Raw genomic sequence first — 25428 nt, 5'->3', positions numbered from 1 at the left:
ACTTCCAAGTATGGATAATACTTGGAGGAGTCTTCAAAGGTTCAAGCTCCTCCGCAATCACCGTCACAGGCCAGTGGAATTTAATTTGAGCGGTGGAAAATTCAATTCACCGAGGCAGTTGAACAATGCAACCCTTGACTCCTTAAAAGACTCAAATCCATCCTCAAACAAGTCCTTTCTCCAACATATTAATTTAAACATTCAAAATTGACTTTTTGCGGCTCATGTTAGGCCTGATATCATGTGTGGAGAGATTTTGTCTTTTTTGATAACGAGGTGATTAAAGTTTTCATTAATGATGGTTAATATTCCCTAATCAATCCACAATGAGATGAGGTGAGAGAACAATAGTCGATATGATTGCGCACACCACCAAATCGTTGCCGCTAGCACCATTATCATGTCATTGCGTTAGAAGGTCTCATTTGAAAATCCTTTCTTCTTTTCTTACAATTAAATGCTAAAAACTAAGTTCTTCCATTACGGGGTTAAAATTTTAGTTTGGTAAATTTTATGGCCTTAAATAATTCTTTTGTTTCAAATCTACCTAAGTCAGTATATCTCTTAAAAGTGAGAATTCTCAAGGGAAATTCTCCAAGGCACCAAAACAAAGCCAGAACAAACTCAAAAGAAAAAAGTACTTGAATCAAACTAAAAATACGAAAACAATGCACGCAAGGTGTTTGAGTAAATGCTCTCAAATATATTCAATAGCAACGAATGGGATGATTACAAATGAAGTACTCTATTTATAGTTGAGCTCTCCCAAATTCAATGGTATAATTTAAACTACACCGATGATAAAGATTAAAGACTATCTACAAGATGAGAGTCCTAAGGGATTTAAACTTTATACAATTTTATCCCTTAGGATTTACAATATTCACCATGGTAACTCTAGTTTTATTGGAGTGTTCCACTAGGCCCCTAAGACTTTAAGTAGATGGACTTCTCCATATGTTTCACGAATTGAGCTAATTCAAGTGGATCAAATGAACCCCATGAGACGTTTTGTGTGCATTTGTCATAAGTTTCGACCCGTGGCTTGTTGACCTGCCATTAATTATAATGGTAGTTTAAATACATTTTGGCACTTGACAAAACTTATTTTCTTGACATTTTATAATTAATTATTAAATTTCTAATATTAATAGCTTAGAATCTATATATTAATAAAATAAGTGTTTTGACACATTTTCTAATGTTTCGATGATTCGTAAGGCCAACATGGGTCTCAGGAGTGATTAATGGGCTAATTAAGTGTGTAGGATGCCAATTCAAGTCCAAGAATACAAGGAATAATCATCGGGCTGCAAGACAAGGGAGCCCAACAGAACAAAGAAGTTGTCAATGCTAAAAAGCATTTCATCTCGTGACGAGGAATTTCCCCTTGTCATGGCGACGCGACGATCATCAGAAGGCATTCACGATAGCGATGTTGTGACGAAGAGTCATTTTACGTCAGGATGACTTGACAAAGGCAGGCCAAAATGAGCTAAATCCTAGGACGAAACTCTTGGGATATTTTCATATTTAGACCCTAGCAATCTAAGATTATATTGTATTAATTAGTATCTAAATGTATCTTGTGTTATGTGGGCACCAAATAGCTTGTAGCCTATATAAGTAACTTTAGGGTAATCGGGATTGGTAGACAGGACGGTGTAGACTTAGACAGATAGTTTTTACTATTCAGTTTTCTTTGTATTTTATTTTGATGTTCGCTTAGTTGGAACTTATCTGTTCCGATGTGAAAACAATTACGAGCGAAGATTGCTCTGGATCTGCGCTTCAATATATTTATCAATAAGCATTCTCTTCACTCTTCTATTTTATTATTTTATTTATATTTCATTAATCTGATCAATTAACATTTGTATGAATATTAGAATAATTTCTTGTGCTTTATTCATATCTTGCATGATTCGATTATTAAATTGATTTATCTGTTAAGTGGTTATTTATCTGAAATTGGTTGTTTATTCAAGAGTACTTAGTATATTAGGGAGAGACGCCCCTGATAGAATATCTAGACAGGTGAGACCGAAAGGGTATCTTGTCGTTTATACCTTGTGCCAAACAATGAGTTTGAGAGGGTATTCGTATGCCTAGGAAGAGACTAAAAGGGTGACTTAGGTAGTAATCCTTAGTGAAGATGAGACCGAAAAAGTATTTTTAACTAAGAGTGATAAATAACTCAATCGATGATAATTAATTATTTAATTAGATAAGCTAGAGGCTCGCATTGCCAACACTAGAAAATGGAAATTCCCTTAGGTTAATTTTAGATTAATTAATTTCATTAGTTTAATTAATCTTTTAATTTGGATTCACACTACTAATTTGTGACTTGATTAGATTAGTAATTATTTTCTATAGTTAATTTAATAATAAGTTTCTCCAATCTGCAATCTCTTGGGTACGATCCTCAGAATACTTATTGGTGTTCTATTGTAACGCTTACTATATTACATTTGACATGTACATTTGCAGATACCGCACTTAAATATTTATATTTTTATTTGCACATTTTTAACTTTAAACGTTCGCACATTTAGATGCGGTCTCCTATCACACTTGCATCCAATTATTATGTAATTAACCTCCACTAAGTGAATAAACTTAACACAAAACTTAAAAAAAAATGAAAAGTAATATTTAATTAATATTTTAAGTGACATCAAAATGTTTACGTATTGTAGTTAGTTATCATGCTAGTCTCACACACTAGAGGCCCCCAGTTCAAACTCGGGCCCAGACATGTTTATTCTCTTTTGTGATTTCTTTTTGGTGGTCTCTCAGTATGGCATGCATAAACCGACATCAACACCTTCTCTCATGAATGTTACCATAAAAAAGGCATTATGTGATTGGATCCACTTCCCCATAGTTTGGAGGCTCTTTTATCCATTTTATTTTGTTTAAACTACATGCAATATTCTCTCAATCCTCCCATTAACTCATTTAAAGCCCTCACTGAAATTTTCATGCACCAAACAATGGGTTCAACTTCCTATTGAATTCGCATTTATATCCAAGAATCCATATCCCTCCCATCATTTCCCAATAAAGTGAGATCCTTGTAATATGATGAAAGATGAGAATCAAATTGATGTTTTTATTTCAAATGGGAATAAATATCTTAGATTTTTAATATCCAATTCAGTCCAACTTAGTTGGTGGGTTCATATTTCATTAACCTATTGTTTGGATTTTGCTACCATTTTTTGGCCCGAGATCCTTCCACCTCATAATTTTCAGACAGGTAAATAAAATTAGATTACAAGAAAAGCAAATGAAGCAAAACTAAGAATGCTCGCTTGTCCTTGCTCCGCCTTCAACCTCCGGGCCACGGCCACCCCGGCCAATCCCGATATTTCCGACCCAGAACCCGAGCCCAAAGTTCGGAAACTAAAAGGTAGCCCACAGTTCAACAGATGGTACCGTGCACGAGCCTTAAGGTCGGGCCACAAGCTTGAACGACCGAGCCACGGGACTGGGGCGCTTGAGGTGAACCCCTCAGCTCAACGAATCAGTGAGACCTTGTCTTTGGAACCCACTTCAACGGCAAATGACAGCGATCGTGAGGTGGAGGTAACAGACTCGGGGAAGCCAATTTATATGGTATCTGATGGAACTGGATGGACGGCGGAGCATTCCGTTAACGCAGCGTTGGGGCAGTTCGAGCATTGTTTGGTGGATCGTGGTTGTCCCGTAAATACCCATCTCTTCTCTGGGGTATGTTTGTTTCATATTTCAGAACTTGTTTCAGTTACTAATTAATCCAAGTTTAGTTGTTATTCAAGTTGATGTATTTGTTGTAGTTAGTGATGAAACTAGAACTTGTAGTGTTTTAAAAACTGGGAAATCATTTAGATTGGTTGAATGACAATGATGATCTGCAATTGTTCAGATTGATGATGTTGAGAGATTGATGGAGATTATAAAGCAGGCAGCCAAGGAAGGTGCATTGCTTGTATATACTTTAGCTGATCCTTCCATGGCAGAGTCCGCCAAGCAAGCTTGCAAATTGTGGGGTATACCATCGACGGATATATTGGGTCCAATTACAGAGGCTATTGCTGCTCATTTAGGTGTCTCACCTTCTGGTCTTCCCCGTGGAGCAGCTGGAAGAAACATCCCTCTCTCAGATGAATACTTTCGGCGGATTGAAGCTGTTGAATTTACAATCAAGCAGGATGATGGGGCTCTACCTCAAAACTTAAGCAAGGCTGACATTGTGCTCACAGGTGTTTCTCGTACTGGGAAGACGCCGTTATCAATTTATCTAGCACAGAAAGGATATAAAGTAGCCAATGTGCCTATTGTGAATGGAGTGGCTTTGCCAAAGGGACTTTTCGAAGTAGACCCTGAGAAGGTTTTTGGTTTGACTATTAATCCCTTGGTCTTGCAAACTATTAGGAAAGCAAGGGCTAAGAGTCTGGGTTTCGGTGACAATGCAAGGAGTAACTACTCGGAGATGGCTTATGTGAAAGAGGAGTTGGAGTTTGCTCGCAAGGTTTTTGCTCAAAATCCTACATGGCCAGTCATCGGTAAACATAATTAATTTACTTATTTTTGTTTAACTCTCCCAACTGCTTTGATTCCTTGACATGGAGATACTTAGAGATCATTATTAAGCTTAAGATGATTAAAAATATGGTAAATTTTGATATTAAGCAGTTAAAGATGTTTGACATATTCATCTGATGAACCTTGGGCTCACCTACTGGTCCTTATCCTTGCAGAAGTTACTGGTAAAGCAATTGAAGAAACTGCTGCTGTTATATTGAGGCTCTACCATGACCGTAAGCAAAAGTGTTCAATGCCACGAATATCAAAACGTTACTAATGAAGTCATGAGATGGAAAATTACTTTTTCTCCAGGTATGCTGGAGTAATAGGACTTTGCTGCCTTGTAACTACTGAGAAAGGAGGGGGGGGGGGTTTGATGAAATTAGTTACAATTTACATGTACAATGCCAGTGCTTTACTGGTTATGAACTATAATACTAACTACTATTCTATAATGATGCAATACAACTATGTAGTTTACTTATGCAGTTTGTCCTACAACAAACTTTTCTTTCTGTCAATTTAACATATAAAGATTCTTAATAAAGTGGCAGCCATTATGTGTTACAAGTGGTTTTTATTATTGAAAATATATTCTAAAGGGGCTACTTCATTATCTTCCGAACCTGATATATTGATTGTTGAGGAAATTAGTACCAGAACGAGTGCAAGGTCTAGCTTGTCTTTAATCATTCGTTTATTATTTTGGTTTATTTGAGTCTGCATTTTCTCCCCACTGGGGGATATATAAAACTTGTATCTGGTTTTATCCAAGAAGCTTGAATCCGTATTTTCTAGGTGCTCTTGAATTCCTTACCTTAAGAGGTTTTCCATTTGTCAATGACTACAATGTTCTGAATCAGTTTGCTGAATGCCATTATGAAGTTTGTTTTAGTCCTATAGTTGAATTAGTGATTTTGTTGGGTTCTGTATCATGATACATTAAATTTCTTTATGCTTTCGCATTATTCATACAGTTGAAATGGACTGCTTCTGTTTTGATGAATAGAATAAAAGATTTTCGTTTTTCACACAGTGAAGAGCATTAGGTAAAAGGGATCTAGTCATAGTACCCACTACAGATGATCTTCGAAAATATTAGTTTGAGATTCCTAATAAAGTGAGGTAGTAACCTAGGGTAGCTGCATATGTCAGACATTTTCTCAGCTTAAAAGACCAGTGGAAAAGGATTAATATGCTGAGAGGCTCTCAATAGCTGTCATCCTTGATTTTAGAAGCAACGTGTATCTTTGTGGCTCTGTTAGCCAAGTAAACATGCGACTTGGGCACTCCTCACATTCACTGCCACCTCAGCACGTCATGGGTGGACTATGACAATTATGCCTATGACATTTGGAAGCAGTTCATTTTTTTCCAAGGAAAGACTGTATTCTGGGATCAGATGTGGCTTTATGGAACTGAAACATTTCAACGTCTGAAGCAGCTTTTCTCAATGGTGAAAATTTTAGCTCTTTGCATGCTCTCATGGTCATAGTGTACATACATATTGCCTATTATTCTGCTTTATTTGCTGCCGGCAGCATGATGCATTTGCTTTTTTGCTCATTTTCACTAACATGGTTTCACAAAAGCACAATGATTACTTGAACCATAACGGAACCCAAGCATTAATGTATTCAGTATGAGGAATGATTCAATCTTTCCCACTTCAACTGAACCATCAGTGAGAGCGCTCGGCCTACTTGACAGTTGTGGGAACAAGCCTACGTGCCTTTGGAAAAGAATTCCCCCCTCCCCCCCCCCCCCCAAAACAAAATAGGTAGCCCTTCTTTATTCCCCAAAGCCCAGACTTTGGTCCAAAAAAGGTAAGAAACTAGGAGTGCGCATGCTGATATGCAAATATACATTTATGTATATATTTTAGTGCCTGTAAATCTCAGGGTCATAGCTACCATCATCTTCCCTCTGCTCAATCACATGAAAGCCACAAAGAACAAGCACTTGAAGTTGGACTGTCAGAAAAAAGAAATAAAAAAATAAAAAATAAGAGAGGTATGGGCGAAGGAAAATTAAAAGAAGGGGAGCAAAGGTAACTTTTCCGATCCTCCATGTCAACTTGTCTTATTTGAAGATAAACAAGAAAGCACAAAAAGTAGGATACCATGTTTTGTTTCATCTCTTACATACATACATACATATTTATGTAAATTTAAAAGGAAAGATTCCTTCTCTTTGTCTTAGTGGAGTAAGGCCTTGTCTTCATCTCCAAAATTTCTTTAAAGAAGCTCTGTTAATGGAAGATAGATTAGCTTTTGTCATCCCATGGTCCACTTTGTCTTCTTTTCCTAAACTTTCTTTTTGTTCTTCACTTCCTGGATAGTTCTCATCAAAAGAAGGCCCTTTTTTTTTTTAAAAGATGGCCTATCATCAACCACTTGCATCCATTTCTGTTTGTCAAGCATTGAACTCCCATGTGTGTGTTATACTGCAACATATTTTAATCAGCAATATGTTGGAGAGTTATCTTTTTCAGCTACTAATCTAAGCCAGTCTCATCTCCATTCATTTTGCTTATCGACAAGGTGAAATATATCAGCAAAATCGTGCCCATGCTTGACCTGTCGAAGAACGGAAAATTTCACTTCAATATATCAAATCAATTTGTTGAAAGTGTTCATGTAATTTGCAGGTGAAAATACCATAATAGCTTGGAAGCTTACAATGTGGCAAACAACATGAGAATCCTCTTGGGATCAAGCAACCATGGTGGAGGATACCGCCTGAAACTATTCCTCCTCAAACTAAATCTGCTTTCGGTTGCAGCAGCGATATTGCCGGTTGTAATGGTGATCTGATGATGAACTTGTTGGTTGGTGGCAGGATCGGTGGACCCGGCAACCACCGTCCTCGGCTTTTCTGGCATGGAAGACCCTACCAGAGCAATTGCAGTTTCAATAATTCCAAAGTAATGTGAACTAACAGGCATACATGCAGAAGATTGCATCCAAGAGAAAAGAGCCACCAACAAAAAGGACATTCTCTCAAGAATCTGTACTTGCACCAAACTAATAAACACACAGAAGTGCTCAGGTTCATGCATTGAGCTCTTGTGAGTTAAATGACAAAGGCTTTTCCATAGGTGCCCCGTTGTTAACAAGTTAATTTCAAGCAAGGCATGTAATGCCAGCACATGGTGAAGGACCAAGAATCTTAGTATTAAAGTAATTGATAATATATAGAACCGTATAATTGTGGAGCTATTACTGGCTACTAAACCCCGGAGGTGAGGTTGGTCCAGGTTGGTGATGAGCTAAACGATTTCCATCTTTTTCAAGGAAATTTCTTACGAGTTAAAAATAAAAAATAATAATAATAATAATAATAACCCAGCAATTAGTAAATTGAGAGTGCTTGTACCTCTGGTTGAAGAGGTGGAAACTAAAGAATCCATATCATTAGAATTGGTATGATTGGGAATAATAGTCTTCTTGTCGCCTCGTTGAGACCCTTTTCGTGAAAGGCTTCTCTGCAAATTTTTTTTTTAAATCAAACAAAAGATGACTTTTTTTTTTTGATACATGAATGAAACTGGTTTTTTTAAAAAGCTATAAACACGTGTGATTCAAAAAATACTGCATGTTCAGAAAAGAAGAAGAAGACTTACTGTGATTCTTGAATTTGGATTGACTGCTTTATTGAATCCTCCATGAGAGAAGCTTTCCATGTTAATAACAAAGCTATCGGATTGATCAGTTGTGTATTGAAATCCATTAGTATGATCCAAAACTGATATCTTTTGAGTGGAGGTCTTCTCTTCTGACACAAGATCCTCGCAGCAAGATGATAAATCCTATAAGGAATCCGACCAAACACAGTCAGAGGACTACAAAAAAAAAAACAGAACAGCGGTTAACTTGAAATGATGATAATAAAAACAACTAAAGGATAGGTATTAGATGATGAAAGAAATCAATCAAACAGTTGATTACAAGGAAAATGAAATTAAAAAAGAAAAACCTAAATATATTATACTTACCAACTTTGGGTTTTCCGTCATGTCCATCATTTTCTCGGGAAAGTGAGGGAAAGATTAGTTAAAAAAAAAAGCAATAAAGGAAGAAACAGAGATACAGTCTCGTTTAGAAGGAAAAAGAAGAGGAGAAAGGCAAGTACTTTCTTTGTTAAATGGATTGGTGAAATGAACAGACTTTATGACAACGTTGGATAGTTCCTTGAAGTTGGCAAGAGGTATCTGTTGTTTTCATTTTTTATTTTTTATTTATATGAGAGAAGAGAAAAAGACAGGGTTGAAATACCTCTGAAAAAAAAAAGCTCTTACATCATTATTTTATTAATAAAAGTACAATAATTTATTTAAATAAAGTAATGCAATTTTGAATTTTTTATTATTTTAGAATAAAAAAACAAGACAAAGAATTTAGAATTAAAGACTTTGTTTGCTTTTTTATATAATTTTGCAATGAAAACTGGAAATATTTTTATTTATAGCAATCTCACCTCAGGTAAAATATTTTTTTGTAGTTGAAATAGCAATGTCATGGCATTTGTAAAGAAAGTTTCAGTTTTACTCAACAAAAGGAATTTCAGATATTAAACATATTTAAATCTAGTAAATAGTTAAATCATCTTCAATTTAATAATTATTTACTGAACTTTTTTTTTCTAAATTAATGTTTGAATTTGACAATTATTTTCACATTAGAACTTCCTAATTTAAAAAGAATTACAAAATTTAGGGATTAACTTGAAAAATAAAAGTTTACCCCAGCATGAAAGCAATTGGCAAGTTAAGCACCAAAGAGTGTTTTGAGTTTGGTTCTAATCCATTACTTCTTCTTCCATTTATATTCAATGCATTCTTCATATTTTCACACTTTTATTTTTAAGTTTAGTTAAAATATTAAAATATAATTATTTAACATTTATTTTTGTTTAATTTAATTTAATTATTAATTAAAAATTGTTTTATTTAAATATAATAAGAAAAATTATTTATCAATATATGAGATATTATTATTATTTTAGGCTTTTAATTTTTATGGTTATAAATCATTATACTTTTAGTAATTTTTTTGGCAGATAATTATATGTATTATTATATCATATATGATGACATTTATATCTACTATTGATTTTCCATTATTTAACAATCATAAAAAATTACGTTTTAAAAAAAAAAGCAATCATACAATTTTGGGCATATAAATTAATTGTTGTATCCAAATCAAATTTTGTTTTGCATTAACTTTTATACATTTTTATATCATTTTTAATTTTCTATCTAAATATATATTATGAATTGAAAATAATTTAAAATAATAAGAACGAATTAAAAAAAATAACATTTTCATAATTGATCAACTGATTTCAACTGATAAAATCAATCAAATATGTTCAATTTGAAAAAAAATTCAAATTCTAAATTGACTTTAAAAAATCTAAAACATTTTATATTAATAAAAAATAAACAAATATAAACTGATACGATACATTATCACCCCAATTAGAGGGAGATGACTTGTTAAAAATCAATATTTAATTCAGGAAAAAACATATATATGTTTTGAGGGAAAATATTTGGTACACTGTCATCATCAGGATTCCATAAGTAAAATTTAAAGGTTGACAAGTGTAGATGTCAATTTTTTAAAGTTGTTTATGGAATAAAAAACATACTGTTAGTATACCAAATAGTCACCTTTTTTTCATAAATAAAATAAGGTAGTTTTTTTCGTCTGCTAGGGTTTTTTAGCACGCCATTTTTTTTCTTTCGTTTGTTGAGGTCAAGTTGGCATATTCTAAGGTTGGACTATTTGGAAAAAGTGAGGGTTTTCACAAGCAACCGATCGTTGATAAACGCAAATACTGCAAATCTAAATCTGGAGGATGAAGAAGAGGAATCGATCCCATGTGAAAGAGATCCGAACAAAGAAGATGATGAATATAGGCTCTGTTTAGTTGGAAAAGCACTAACGGATTGTGTAATTCACTTTCCTTCTCTCAAAAGAACGTTGGTTGATCTATGTCATCCATTGGGGGAGTAATAATTTTAAATCTAGGAGAGAAACAATATATTTTCTGATTCTTCTACGAAGTGGATATAAAGAGGGTGTTGGATGGCATGTCGTGGTCGTTCATCAGACATCTAATAGTTTTTCATTGTTTGGTTAAAGGAGAAGACCCAAAGTAAATTTATTTAAATTATACTTACTTCTGGATTCAATTCCATAATTTGTCGTTTGGGGTAATATAAAAGGGATTAGCAAGGAAGTTGGGGGATTTTATTATGCAATTCATATAATATGATGCTACGTTGATTTCAAGAGGGGAACGAAGGTATATGTGATTCAGGACAAGAATTGACGTAAGACTAGCCTTGAAAAGAAAGAAAAAATTGGCATTGGGGAAAGGACGAAAGGGATATGCGTACTTTCAATATGAGTGACTATCCTTGTTATGTGTCCTATGCAGAAAACTAGGTCATGGAGAAGGATTATGTATGATAAGAAAGACAAATAGGATTTAAGAAGTAAAATTTGGATGGGACTTATCACTAAGAGTGTCGTCAAGGAATGAGATGCTCGTCGGAAGTAAATGGCTAAGGGAGGAGGTGTCGAGCAGACTTCAAATGGGTAATAGTTTCATTGGAATAGAGATAGATATTTGGAGCAAATGGGGAATAGAAAGAGATGAATCTGCCTAAGGCGAATGGTCAATGGGTCAACGGGAAGCAATAATGGAGAATAAACCAATTGAACATTGTGAAGGAAAGAAAAAACAAAGAACAAGGAACGAACATTCAATCGAGGACGATAATTCAGATGCATTGATTAATTTACTAAAAGATCGATTGTCACCGGTAAACATGCCAACCGGGCACAATGAAAATCTTAAGTTGGAACGTTCGTAGATTGGGGCATCCACAGGCGGTTAATTGCGTCCAGGATAAGGTAAGGCATGTACTTAAATGAAAAAAGAATGGAAAAAGTTCGTCCAACATATGGTTTTACCAATGGAATAGATGTGGGAACACATAGGTCCAAAGAGGGATTGTCCATTGGTTAGAAAAGAGAGTATATGGTGCAGTTGAGAAGCTTCTTAACCAATCATATTGATGTGAAAGTCAAGGAAAGAGAAGGAATGCCATCATGGGGACTTACAGGGTTTTATGGTGCACCGGAGGAACATAAAAGAAAAGAGTCTTGGAAACTCTTAAGGAGGTTGGGGAATTATCAAGGGTTGCCATGGATGGTTGTAGGAGATTTTAATGAGATTATGTTATCTTTCGAGGAAAGGGGTGGTCGATTAAGGAGTGACAGAAATATGGCTCGATTGAAAGAAATATTAGAGGACTATGACTTTAATGACCTAGGCTACAAAGTGAAATGGTTTACATGGGAAAGAGGTAGGTTGCCTGAAAACAATATTCGTGAAAGAATCGACAGAGGAGTAGCAAACCAGGCATGGTGGGAAATTTTTCCAGGGTATTCCTTAAAACATTTAACGCATGCTATATCATATCATTGTCCGATATTGGTAGATTTGGGGATTGATAGTAACAGATATATATATATATGGCTCGTGGGGAAGAGGGATTTGACTTAATGCAATTTGGGTTTTAGAAGACGAGTGTGAACAACGGAATTCAATGGAGGTGTGTAACATCCCTGACCCATATCTGTCGCCAGAATAGGGTTACGGAGCATAACTAGACTTAATATAAATCGAACATATATTTCTCATACAATTATCAAATTCAAATATAAGTCATTCATAATCATTCATCAAGTCCCTAATACGAGCCTATGAGGCCCAAAACATGCTTTAGAAGTGATTCGGGACTAAACTGATAACTCAAGAAATTTTTAGAAAACTTAAAAAAATTCAAAATACAGGAGACACACGCCCATGTGGTCCGGTCGTGTGTCTCACACGGCCACATATACACCCATGTCACAGGGCGTGTGGAAATTCGAAATGGGATCACATGGCCGTGTCTCAGCCCGCGTCCGACCCCGTGTAACTCCCTAACTTGGGAACACGACCAACCACATGCCCGTGTGACTAGCTCGTGTGCCTTTCGGAATAGCCTCACGCACCTGTGTGCCAGGCCGTATGCTAGGCCATGCCAAACCTGTAGGGTATACTGACTTAAGCCACACGACCATATCACACACCTATGTGCTGGGCCGTGTAGAGTATACTAACTTGATTTCTAATTAAACACCAGGGGATACACGGCCGTGTCACCTGACTGTGTGTTACACATGGCTGAGATACATGCCCGTGTCTCTGCCCCTGTGGACAAAAATAGGCTATTTACCAAGCATCTTTCTCACTCAAATTTGCATACACCTATACAATCCAAATGGCACATAATATGGCAGAAATAGGCATTCAACCAACCTCAACCAAACATAATTCATGCCATTTCCATACCAAAAACAACAAGGCACACATGTACCATATTAGGCTATTCAATTTTATACTAAATTCACATTCTCAATTCACTTACTAGTTAACAACATATATGCACTTTCATTTATACATCACTTTACCTAAATCACAAGCATACCAATTCTCAATTATCAACTATATGATACTCAATTTACCAAATGTATAACAAAGATCATTTGCATATATATATACATCACCAAATATACCAAAATAAGCCAACTCTCATGGCTATACACAAGACCAAACACTTAACATTTACAAGCCAATTCAAAAGGCTAAATTCATTACCAAACTATAAACCAAAATGACCATAAGTCCTATACATGCCATATAACCAAAACATAAGCTCAAAAGTACCAAAGTAGAAGCTCGATAGTATGATGCAATCTCCGACGACTCCCAATATGATCTAACTTCGAAATTCACTATATAACATGAAAAAGTAAACAAAGTAAGCTATAAAGCTTAGTAAGCTCGTATAGTAATAAACTCAACTTGCCATAAATACAAAATGCACACAATTGAATATAACAATATACAACTCATATTAATCCACAAACCTATCATAAGATCATTTACAAGATTAGATGGGAAATTCACAAGTTTCTTCGATTCAAAGCTTATACGGTTCATATACATACCTGTACCATCTCGTACTAATCTCATACTCATCCATATCTTTGACATACCCGTTGAACCATTTGGAATACTATCGGATACTTAGGAATCTTACACCCTAAGTGCCACTACATATCTAAAGCTATCTCAATCTCATATCACATATAATGCTCTCTCTTGATCTATCAACGGGTCTGCTCATACAAGCTGATGGTCATGACGTAGCTACATGGTGTTGCTCATACAAGCTGACGAGAATTTGTAACACATGCCGAATAACTCATCCACTGGTAAGACATATGGACTAACACCAAATCATATAACCCCTAATGACATGTAATTTGTATCCTAATCTATTTTTAAGGTTCAACTAGGATTTCACATTTACCGAATCATCGTCGTACATATCCGCAAGGTCGTATTCACAATTAATTCAATAATAAAGCATTTAAAACACAATTATATTAATGCTTATTAACATACGAACTTACCTGGAATGCAAAAACGATGAAATGAGTCGATTAGTCCAACACTTTATTTTTCCCCCGATCTAAATTCAAATTTCACTTTTCTTGATCTAAATGTAATCAAAATTAACTTATTTAATTATAATTCTATTCAATTTAGCCCAAAATGCATATTATGACAACTTTACACTTTTGCCCCAAATATTTCAACATTTTTATAATCTAGTCCTTAGCTCATAAAACACAAATTCATGCAATTAGGTCCCTATCCATGCTAGCCAAATTTCATATAGCCCCATATCAACCCATATTTTTCATTTATTTCACAATTTAACCACAAAATTTAGATATTTCACAATTTAATCCCTAATTGACAATTTTACCAAAAATCACTTTACAAATGTTGTTTATCTAACAATAACCATACATTTTCTATTATCAAACATCAAAAAACACCTATATTCATGAATGGATAAACCCTAAACCTTTAGCATTTTTGCAAATTAGTCCCTGGGCTAGCTAGATTAGGTTACAACGATATCAAAAACATAAAAATCATTAAAAACGAGACAAAAATCATACCTAAATGCAAGAATTGAATATGGTCGAATGAAAACCCTAAATAGCTTGTTTTTCTTCTTCAAATTTGGTGGATTTTGAAGATGAATGAAAAGAATTTGATTTTTTTCTATTTAATTTTAACTTTATTAACTAAATTACAAAATTAACCTTAAAAAACTCTTATTAATTACACTAAATGTCAAGCGACTATCATCCACTATCTCAATAATGGGCTATTTATCACATAAAGACCTTCACTTTAAGGTTTTATAACTATTTGACACCTTTAGCTAATAGAACTCAAGTTTTATACTTTACGCAATTTAGTCCTTTTTATCAAAATAAGCATTCAAACCATAAAATTTTTGAACGAAATTTTCACACAATCATATTATCATGCTGTAGACATTAAAATAATAATGAAATAATTATTTCAACCCCAGATTTGTGGTCCCAAAACCACTATTCTGATTTGACTAAAAATGGGCTGTTACAAGGTGCCTTCGAAGTTGCGAATGCTAGGAGAGGTGTTCAATAAGAAGATGGGTCGACTTACGACCAATAAAAGAAAGGAGTCTACCTTACTAAATAGGATATTATTCGTAGAGCTGAACTTGGTTGATCCAGATGGTGAAATGCTTGCAGAGATGGAAGAAGTAAAGTTGGCATTAAATTTGGAAGCCGATAAAGAAGAATTATTTTGGGAACAAGTGATGGAAAATTGGCTCAGATTGGGGGATCGAAATACATCCTTTTTCCATAAATTTTCAAATCAATGGTAAAAAAGAAATAATGTAAAAAAGCTAAAAAGTTCGAATGAGGAATTGATCGTTGTTAAAGAAGAAAAGTTAAGGGTAGTGACGGAATACTTCAAGAAACTATTCACGGTGTCAGATATGTGGAATGATGATAGAGTGTTATCAGGTATTATAAAGTGCATTAAGAAAAGTATGAACATGGTATTATTAGAAGAATTCAGAATAGAGGAAATGACAACGATAGTAAAAATACATTAAACCTTTGAAAGCATCAAGTATGGATGGTTACCCTGCTTTGTTTTATCAAAAATACTGGCATATTGTGGGAGATGAGTTCTCTAAGTATTTCTTAGACATCTTAAATAGGAGAAAGGAGATTGGAGATATTAATAATACTGGTATAGTACTTATTCCAAAAGTGAGTTCACCAAACTGTATGACATAGTTCAAGCTAATTAGTCTTTGCAATGTGGTGTACAAAATTATTTCTAAAGCTATGGTTAATAGATTTAGAACAGTATTGGACATCTATATTGACGAGACGCAATCAATTTTTTTCTTGGAAGACAGATCACGGATAATGTGCTTATTACACATGGGATTCTATAAACTTTGAAACAGAAGAAAGAAGGAACATGGGGTCAATTTGCATTGAAATTAGACATAAGTAAAGCATATAAAACATAATAAGATGAATAGGTTTTTGTGAAGAATAGCTAGATCTAGTAATGAGATGTGTACAAATGGTGGAATATTCAGTATTATTCAATGAGATTCAAGGCAAAAAAATTAAGCCATCAAAGGGTTTGAGACAAGGGGCTCATTTAAGCCCATATTTATTTTTGTTCTACGCTGAAGGTTTTTCCTCACTTCTAAAACTAGAAAAAAATGAGGGAACTATCAAAGGGGTAAGAATGTGGAGGAGTGGATAATCGCTAACTCATCTATTTTTTGTTGATGATAGCATTCTGTTCGGGGAAGCAAGCCTGGAGGGAGCAAATGCTATTAAATCAATAATAAACGAGTACGAAGGGGTATTCGGCCAACTAATCAATTTTGACGAGTCACTGATATACTTTATTAGTAATGTGAAGAGCGAGAGTAAAGAATAGATTGGAGTGTCTCTCGGAGTAAGTAATCTAAAAAATATTTAGGTCTTCCAACCATGATAGGAAGGCGGAAAAAAGAAGCATTTGTAAACTTCAAAGATAGATTTTCCAAATGCGTAGAAAATTAAAGTATCTAGCAATTATCACTTAGAGGTAAAAAAGTTTTTATTAAATCAATTTTATAAGACATACCAGTTTACACAATGCAATTATTCTTATTGCCTGTTACCCTATGTCGTGAGCTTGAAAACATTATTTGCAAATTTTGGTGGAGAAATTCTAAAATAGGGAAGGGGATTCATTAGTGTAAATGGCGGGGGTTGTGCAAACCGAAAGTACAAAGAGGTTTAAGCTTTAGAGATTTGGCTAAATTTAATATCGTTTTGCTTACAAAACAGGGGTAGAAATTAATTATGAATCTGAATTGTTTATCTACTAGAGTTATAAAAGCAATATATTACCCAAATAGTGATTTTTTAATGCAAGTTTAGGATCTCACCCATCATATACCTTGGGAAGCATATGGAGCACAAGGGGACTTCTAGAGGCTGGCATTGGATGGTGGGTACGAAACGACAAATCAACTAACATACGGAACAAAGCTTGGCTTCCAAGACCTGGTCAAGGAAAAATAACAGGCTAGCATATTATTGTTAATTTTACAACAGTAGCAGACCTAATCAATTTTGAATAGACTACCTAGAGTTTAGAAGCCCTTAGAAAGCTTTTTGATGAGGAGCAAACAAACAGAATTCAGACCATCCCAATTGCTAGAGTTGACATCAAGGACGTCAGGGTATGGAGGGGAGATAATACAGGGGTGTACTCAGCAAAAAGTGGTTACAAGTGGTTGCTTAAAGAAAATGCAAGACCAATGCAATGGGACATAATGCTACAAATACCAAATTTACAAAAGTTCTACATTAGACTCCGGAGCTTGCAAATTGCAAGCAAGATTAAAATTACAATGTGGAAAGTGATAAATAACTATATCCCTACTTTTAAAATTTTACAATCCAGGAATCTGGTGGTAACAAATATTTCCCGACTTTGCTGGTCAATAGAGGAATCGATGAATCATATATTCTGGGGATGTATGTTCATCAAAAACATCCTGCAAGGGGTGGGGATCGATTTCACTCCCAGTACCCAAGGACAAAATTGGAAAATTTGGTTAGCAAATCTATTTGTCAGTACGGATGAAGAACAAGGTAAATATCTAGCAATAACTTTCTAGGCAGTTTGGCATCAAAGAAATAAAACTTATCATCAAGGTGAAAAACAGAGTACAGTTGGACTAATCACATTTATCAAAGCATATCAAGTAGAGAGTATCCACATAGCCTCGAAAACAACAATAAATATTTTTCAGAATAATAGTACTTGGAAACCACTGAGAGCAAATGAAGTTACATGAAATTTCGATGTGGCCTATAGCAAAAACATCCTAAACTCAATCACGAGAATCATATTTAGAGACGGCGATGGGCATATATTGACAGCATGCACTTACTAGAACAATTTTGTAGCTGATGCAACCATGGCGGAGGCGAGAGCATGTCTGCAAGCAATGATTGTGGCTGAGGAACTAGGGTTCTGTAATCTGATGGTTGAAGGGGACTCCTTGATAGTCATAAAAAAATCCAAACAGTAGATGAGGATAGATCGAGCATAGCAGTGATTATACAAGAAATAAAAGAAAGAGCCCAAAGATTTGAAAATTTTACATGTTAATTTGTGGAACGATCAGTGAATCATGCGGTGCATATGATGGCGAAGGAAGTTAAACGATGGGTAGAACCGAGAGTTTGGATCGATAAGTCTCCTCCAAGGACAGAATCAGCGACCGAAAAGGATAGAAGATCTTTGAATGACGTTTGAAATGAGTCGGAGGAAAGCAAGTTTGAAAAGACTTCGATGATTTCTATTTTTACAAAGTTTCTATCGAGGGCAACAAGGATACAGACCGACACGAGGAAGAATGATGGCAGTAAAAGAAAGGTGTGGGATGCCAGATAATTTGGACTGTTGGGTTTTTTTTCAAAAATTGTAGAGATCAATTTGATTTTCTTTTTGTTTTTGTCTTCAGTTTGTTTTAGGGTTTCAAGCCATTAGAAATAGGGTTTTTGTAGACGATTACAATCTCTTAGGAATAGAAATGATCACTATTTTTTCTCATTAATTAGGAGACTATCATCGCTTTGTGGTGAGCGTTTGTCTAGGACATGTGTCACCTATGCAGTTTTATAATTTTTAATGGCATCACTCAATATTTTTTTCAAAAAAATAAAAATAAAATAGGGTAATATTTGACACATTGGCATTGTATTTTTTTATTCCATAAACAGTTTTAAAAAATTGTCACATGTCTCTTTTTTAAATATTTATTTTTTACTATTTTATTATATTCTTATAAAACACTTATCAACCCCACTCCACTAATACCAAATATTATTCCATAAAATAATACTATAAGTTATCCACATATAAAACTTCATATTTTAAATAAAGAAGGTGAAAAGTAATAAAATTATTAAGAATAATAGATAAGATTTTTTAGTGGTCCATAAAAATTTTGCCATATTAGGATGAGAAGAGAATAAATTTGGTGTATTAAATATTTGAGTTAAAATTAATTAATAGGTAAAATGATTAAATTTGAATATAAAATCACATAAAATTTATGATTTAATCAGTTAATTTTTATGATTCAAAGGATCCAATTTGAAGATATCACTTTAATAATTTCTTTCTCGATTGATATTTTAATAATTCAATCATCATATTTTATGTTTCATTTATATAAATTACATATATCTAATTTGAAGTAAAATAAATTTTTTAATTATTTATTTAAAAAAATATTTAACTGTTAAATATATACTAATTAATTTCTTATCAAGTGATGCACAAATAGTATTATATAAGTAACATGTTTGGACTTATGATATTAAAATTATTATAAAATTTAAACGTAAATTCATAAAAAAAATTAAAAAGAATTTAGAATTAGTATTGTAACATGAAATAGATATAGTTTATACTATAATAAACAAATATGATGATATATATCATTGTTCAATGGGTTGGTTTTTTAGACTTGCAATTTGTTACAAATCATGTTATTATTTAGGGTGTATATATATATATATGGATGTATTCAAATTTCACAATTTATATTTATTTGGTACTATAAATTTTTTGAATTTAATTATATTTAAATTTGAAAACAGTAAGTTAACTTGATTTTTTTTAGGTACATAATTAACATTGTTACGTTTTTAATTTCAACCAATCATACTATGTCACGTGTTTTTAAATATATTTATTTAATTTTTTTTAATTTTTATTAATTAAAAACTAATTAACATTTTCAATTTTTTCTTTCCTTTTCAATTTTTCCTCCTTCTCCCAAACTCTATCATCATCATCCTCGTTCACCATCGTCAAAACTTTTGATGTGGACAGTCGTCCTCCTAGTCAAGAGCGAAGTTCGAATTTTTTTTGAGGTCGGAATTAAATTTTATATCTTTATGATAGTAAAAATACAATTTCACTATTTTAATAGCTTATATTTTTATAATTTTTAAATTGTTAAATCAAGTTTTTATCATTTTTGGAGAGCTAAAGTGTCATTTTACAATTAGTAATTTAAAATTTTATAGATTATAAAAAAACCTAAATGAAAAAAAATTTCTATTTTAAAGAAACTGGGCTGTACCAGCACTCCTTACTTCACCACTGCTATTAGCAATACTAGGTGGGTTTGAGATAGATGCTGACCATGAATTTTAAAGCTGCTCCATACTCAGGATAAGGATCAAACCCTCGACCATTGATTAAGGTAGGAGAAACCGTTGCCATCTTTCCTAACTCCCGTAATTAATAATAGAAATATATTTTAATAAGGAAATAGTAAAACCAATGATATATTAGCGATTAATATAGGTAGTTGAAATTTTTTAGTCAAAAACAATTTTTTTTATGTATAATAAATTCATGTGTCAATAAACTAAGCTGTGCGAATCAACTTTAGGTGTTTGACCTTATAATATATATTATATAAATAATATTTTAGAAAAAATTTAAATTGATTTGAAATTATATATATATAATAAGTATAATTATATTAATAAATTTGATAATTAAATTGACTAAATAAATAGGAAAATAAAATGGTAATGATAACTAATAATAAAATAGAAGAGCTTGGCCCATGGAATACCATAACAAATACGTGAAGGCAATGTTTTTGTAGCGTTGGATAAGGCTGCTGCAAGCTCATGTACTTAGCACTATCCAATAATTTATGTCTATAATCACTCCCTTCAACATATAGTTTTGTCTTAAAATTGATTAGTTTATCCAATAAATTTATAAATAATTAAAGCGTCCAACATTATCCACATATAATAATGTGTCTTAACAACAGAGACATTAATGGTTCTAAATTTCTAATCCTCCGTTTCTTTATTGTTGTATCAGTGGATCTCAAAGATTCAACTATGAATTTTTTTTGTTTATATCTTTTTATATTCAGTAATCATATGAATTCAATTAAATTAGAACTAAGTCAGTTGGATCTCTCAACAATGGACAAAGTTCTTTTAACTTTATGTTCTCTATTTATAAAACCTAAGCTCAAAACATCCACCTATTAGGGTTTCAATTTCAAAGGTAGAGAAAGGGACATGCTTTATAGGGGGATGGCTGTTTTCTTTTCTGGGCAATAATAAGGGTACAAAATAAGTAGCTGAGCTGCGCAGTGGTAAAACTTTACCCAGCAGCAAGTAGTTTAAGAATCAAAGGAGTTAATGGGTGGAGGGCTAATTGCTGCAATTTTAAGGTACAATTACTTAAACAATTAAAAGGCTTAAAGTTAGAGTAAAGGCCTAGGTTGGGGCTTTTATCACATGTAATGAAAGCAGCATGTTTGCTGTTTGGTTGGCTCAAGTCTGAATCAAGGAGATGGACCAGCCATTAATAAGTCATTTACATTTGAAGTTGATGACGAATGGGCATACTTGGTATCCAGACAAAGGATGATTACGTTTTTGTTGGACAAAAGCTTTTGTATTTTTCTTTAAAACGTTTACTCTTTGATTTTCGCTCCCCCCTCTTTCTTGCATTTATCATCCTTAAGTAATCAAACCCAAAACATAAGTAAAGATGTTAGGTCTGAAAACAATTTGGAAATTTTTTAGGCTCAGAATAAGTCACTTTTGAAATATCAAAATTATTATGGATAAATATTCAACTTTGCAATTTGTTATATGAATTTTTATTTGTGTAATTATACACATGAAACTTATATTACTATGATGTATATATAAAACTTTGATTTTGATTAAATTATAAACATTTAAAGAAATGAATACATGCATTTATTTTCATATTGGATTAATATAATTGCTTGTGTATATAATATCCAACTTAAAATAATGTTAAGTCGATAATATTGTTAGTGATTATTGAAAATTAAATCAAATCAAAACGTCATGTATAAAGTCACACAAAATCAAAGTTCATGTATAACATTGCATATTGAATCAAAGTTCACGTATAATTTTGATATTTATTTCAATTATTATAAAATGTTATCTTACATTAATTCTTAGACTTAAGGGTAAAAAAAATCAATTAATATCTTAAATATTTTCACTCTATTAAGTCATTAGTGACAAAATAATTTAGGTTTTTCTATAAATGGAAACCGTTGTTGACTGGTTCGATCGTTAATAGATAGTGGCATGGCTGATGGAAGATAACATGTGACATGCCATGTGGATAGTATGTCGGCATATGTCAACATATTTAAAAAATTAAAAATTGATAATAAAAAAAAAGAGTTACTAAAACCATGTGCCCAAATTGAAGTTGGACAAATGGACATTCAAGTTCTTTTGAATCTAGACATCCTTTGTCTATGTTCATTTTAACTATGGCTATGAATATTATAATTTTTTTAAAAAAAAGTAAAAATCATGCATTTTTATAAACATTATTAAAAATTAGAAATTTTATCACATGTATATGCGTGATAAAACTATGTATTTAAAATATGTGTATTTAAAAATAACACACAATAAATAATAAAACGTATGGTTTAGAAACTAACTAACAATAATAACACATGCAATTTGTACCATATTAAAATTATAAAAAAAATTAGATTAAATTATAAGTAAAACAAAATTTAAGCATATAAATATATCATATTAAAATTATTAAATGTACTCAGATTGTTTATTATAGTATTGTCATCAATCTTGAGTTAATATAGAGCTTACTTGCACACTAACTCAATCAACGACATAATTTATATACACGATGGGTGAGAAAAAACATTTTATGTAATTTTTTTTAAAAAATTACTCAATAAGAATTATTGATGTGGTAAAGAATTTGCTCATAAATCCATTGAACATGTGTTTGATATTTGGATATGTCAATTTTAATTATTTTATTTAAAGATTATATAAAAGTATGAAAAAACAAAAATATCATTAAAATAATAATAGTAATCATTTAATCAAAAGGGTAAATTAGTAATTTTTCAACTGAGTTGGTATTTGTGTAACGCCCTAATTTTCTTGTATTTGATTCTATAGAATTTTGACACAATTGAGTATTTGCTTTAGTGATTAAGTGTTTTGAGTGTGTGTGAGAGGTCTTGGGTTCATGCTTAACAAATTTTGTTATTTTTGGGAATTAAGCCTTATCATTGGGTAAATTACCTAAGAAGGCCCTTTTTCCATGCATATTTACGGAAATGGACCAATTACACCATTATTTAAGGGAAATGGCCAATTTTTACAAAACGCACTTACGTGTCAGCGTTTTAAGGGGAAAAGGCCAAAAAATCGCGGAAGCATTTTTCACCATGTTAGTAAAATGTGTCCACTGGAAGCGTTTTGCTGACGCGACGAAAAACGCTTCCCCAAGGGAGCGATTTTTTGGATTTTTAAAATACCAACTGGCAATTTTTTTTTTACCATTGGGGGGTTCCAACGGTCAAAAAAATAAGTATAAACCCCACACTCCTATTATTTCACACATAAAATCTTAACATTTTAGCAAAAAATCTTTACAATTTCTCCCTAAAGCTTTCAAATTTCTCATTAAATTTAGAAAGATCTTTATAATTAGTTATTTACTTTAATTTTTTTCTAAATTAGTATTACTTTTTTTTATAATTTCAAAAATATCTGATTGTGTTAGCAATGGCTGGGGAATTAATTCGTCTCGATCATAAATATATCTCTATCAAACAAATGAAAATGGTAACGATTTATTTTAAGCTTTGAATATTTTTTTAATATTTTTTCCATTTATGTAATTTTAATTAATTTTAATTTTTGAATATTATTTAATATTTTTTTCATTTATGTAATTTTAATTAATTTTTATTTTATATTTTTTTATAACAGTCTGTAGATCGAGTGTTACAATGTTATATTCGTAACATGTCTGGTCCGCCATCACCGTGGATAGAAAATTACTTGAGGGAAGTAGGTTTTTGGCACCCGGCCACTATAGGCCGGGGGTACAAGTTGGACCCAAAACTCATCAGTGCGTTAATAGAGAGGTGGAGACCGGAGACGCACACATTCCATCTTCCATGCGGAGAGTGTACTATCACTTTGGAGGACGTCCAATTACAATTAAGATTGTCGGTGGATGAGGCCGCACTCACCGGGTCCGTTCAATCTGCTGATTGGGGAGCCATATCTTACGATCTTTTGGGTGCGATTCCGGATAATATTTACGGAGGTCGGATTGAGATGGGCTGGTTACGAGACACATTCCTGAAGCTAGGGAATGATTCGACTGAATTAGAAAGAATACTATATGCCCGGGCATACATCCTTGAGATGTGCGGGGTGACGAAATCAAATAAAGCCAAAATTGGAGGTTGACTATCACTATTACAATCATGAGCTCGGTTTCACTTTTCAGTTTTACGTCATCGAGTGAACCACCCATATACATTCCCACTCATAATAAGGTAAAATATATATTAGATTTTACAATTATTACATAGATTTAAAATATAATTTTATGCTAAAAATTTATTTAATTAGGTGGAACCATTCGGCGAGTTATGTTGGAATACCTACCGCTCTTGAAGATATACGGCTTCTATTAGACAAATGGTCGGAAGCGCAAGTAAGTATTAAATAATATATATAATATTTTTATCCCGTTCATATAATTTCAAAGAACACTATACGAGGATTCGGCAATACGGGCAGTAGTTCCAGAAGAATTCTTTCAAAATCTGAACATTTGGCATGTTAGGGTCCCATTGGTAAACTATTCTATTGTCGAGATGCACCAAACAGATAGAGTGTTGCTATAATTTGGATTCCAACAGTTGATTCCTGAGGAACTTGAGGTGCTCGATGAGCAGCACAAAATTGACTTACGGCTAACGTATACGAATTGGCTGTTATTCTATTTAGAATATATCAAAATTTGGGAAAATTGGTACGATCATATACCTGATCACGAACTGATCATCGTTCCAGAGTTAGCGTGCACCCCGGATTACATGCCATGGTTTAGGATCAATAGCAAGTCATATTTGCTGCCGAAAGAGCAAAGGCATCAACAAATCCGTGTAGAAAGGGAACGACGGAGCCCTTTAAATCCAAGGACTGGGCCCACACAATCATTGGGCCCAATGCCTTAAAGGACGACACCCACATCATAGTCCCTTCAAATTATGCCAGGTGCGTATCCTAGCCCTTATATGTATCCTAACCCTTATATTTTCCTTTTTCCCTGTCTTATGCCAGGTTAAAATACATGGCTCGGTACATCTCTTTTTCCAATAACTCCGACTCAATCGATGATATATAGGCCATCATCACCGGAGGAATCGCACGGGGTATCGTT

The 25428-nt window shown here is 33.2% G+C and overlaps 2 protein-coding genes and 1 long non-coding RNA gene across 4 annotated transcripts; 1 reads left to right on the top strand and 2 right to left on the bottom strand.

The window, feature by feature from the left end:
* Positions 1-2976: 2976 nt before the first annotated feature.
* On the top strand, positions 2977-5059 carry LOC107961963 (pyruvate, phosphate dikinase regulatory protein 1, chloroplastic). The gene is made up of 3 exons (XM_016898153.2): positions 2977-3738; positions 3914-4553; positions 4749-5059. Exons 1-3 carry the CDS (start codon positions 3313-3315, stop codon positions 4850-4852), a joined length of 1170 nt encoding a protein of 389 aa, XP_016753642.1. The 5' UTR covers positions 2977-3312; the 3' UTR covers positions 4853-5059.
* A 1567-nt stretch (positions 5060-6626) lies between these two features.
* LOC107961962 (uncharacterized) lies at positions 6627-8789 on the bottom strand. The gene is made up of 5 exons (XM_016898151.2): positions 8573-8789; positions 8201-8386; positions 7954-8062; positions 7257-7467; positions 6627-7154 (listed from the first exon to the last, which is right to left on the bottom strand). Exons 1-5 carry the CDS (start codon positions 8600-8602, stop codon positions 7073-7075), a joined length of 618 nt encoding a protein of 205 aa, XP_016753640.1. The 5' UTR covers positions 8603-8789; the 3' UTR covers positions 6627-7072.
* A 6299-nt stretch (positions 8790-15088) lies between these two features.
* Positions 15089-18699, bottom strand: LOC121230703 (uncharacterized). Of its 2 annotated transcripts, XR_005928788.1 has the most exons (4): positions 18255-18694; positions 18041-18150; positions 17227-17666; positions 15089-17144 (listed from the first exon to the last, which is right to left on the bottom strand). It is a non-coding gene; the product is annotated as an uncharacterized lncRNA (long non-coding RNA). The 2 variants fall into 2 exon arrangements; XR_005928787.1 differs by having other exon boundaries at positions 17227-18150; positions 18255-18699.
* Positions 18700-25428: the final 6729 nt, after the last annotated feature.

This window comes from Gossypium hirsutum, chromosome A06 (assembly GCF_007990345.1).
Source record: "Gossypium hirsutum isolate 1008001.06 chromosome A06, Gossypium_hirsutum_v2.1, whole genome shotgun sequence".
In the NCBI taxonomy this organism is placed as follows: domain Eukaryota; kingdom Viridiplantae; phylum Streptophyta; class Magnoliopsida; order Malvales; family Malvaceae; genus Gossypium; species Gossypium hirsutum.
Note: the sequence above shows the minus strand (reverse complement) of the source record. Positions and strands in the feature narration are given on the sequence as shown.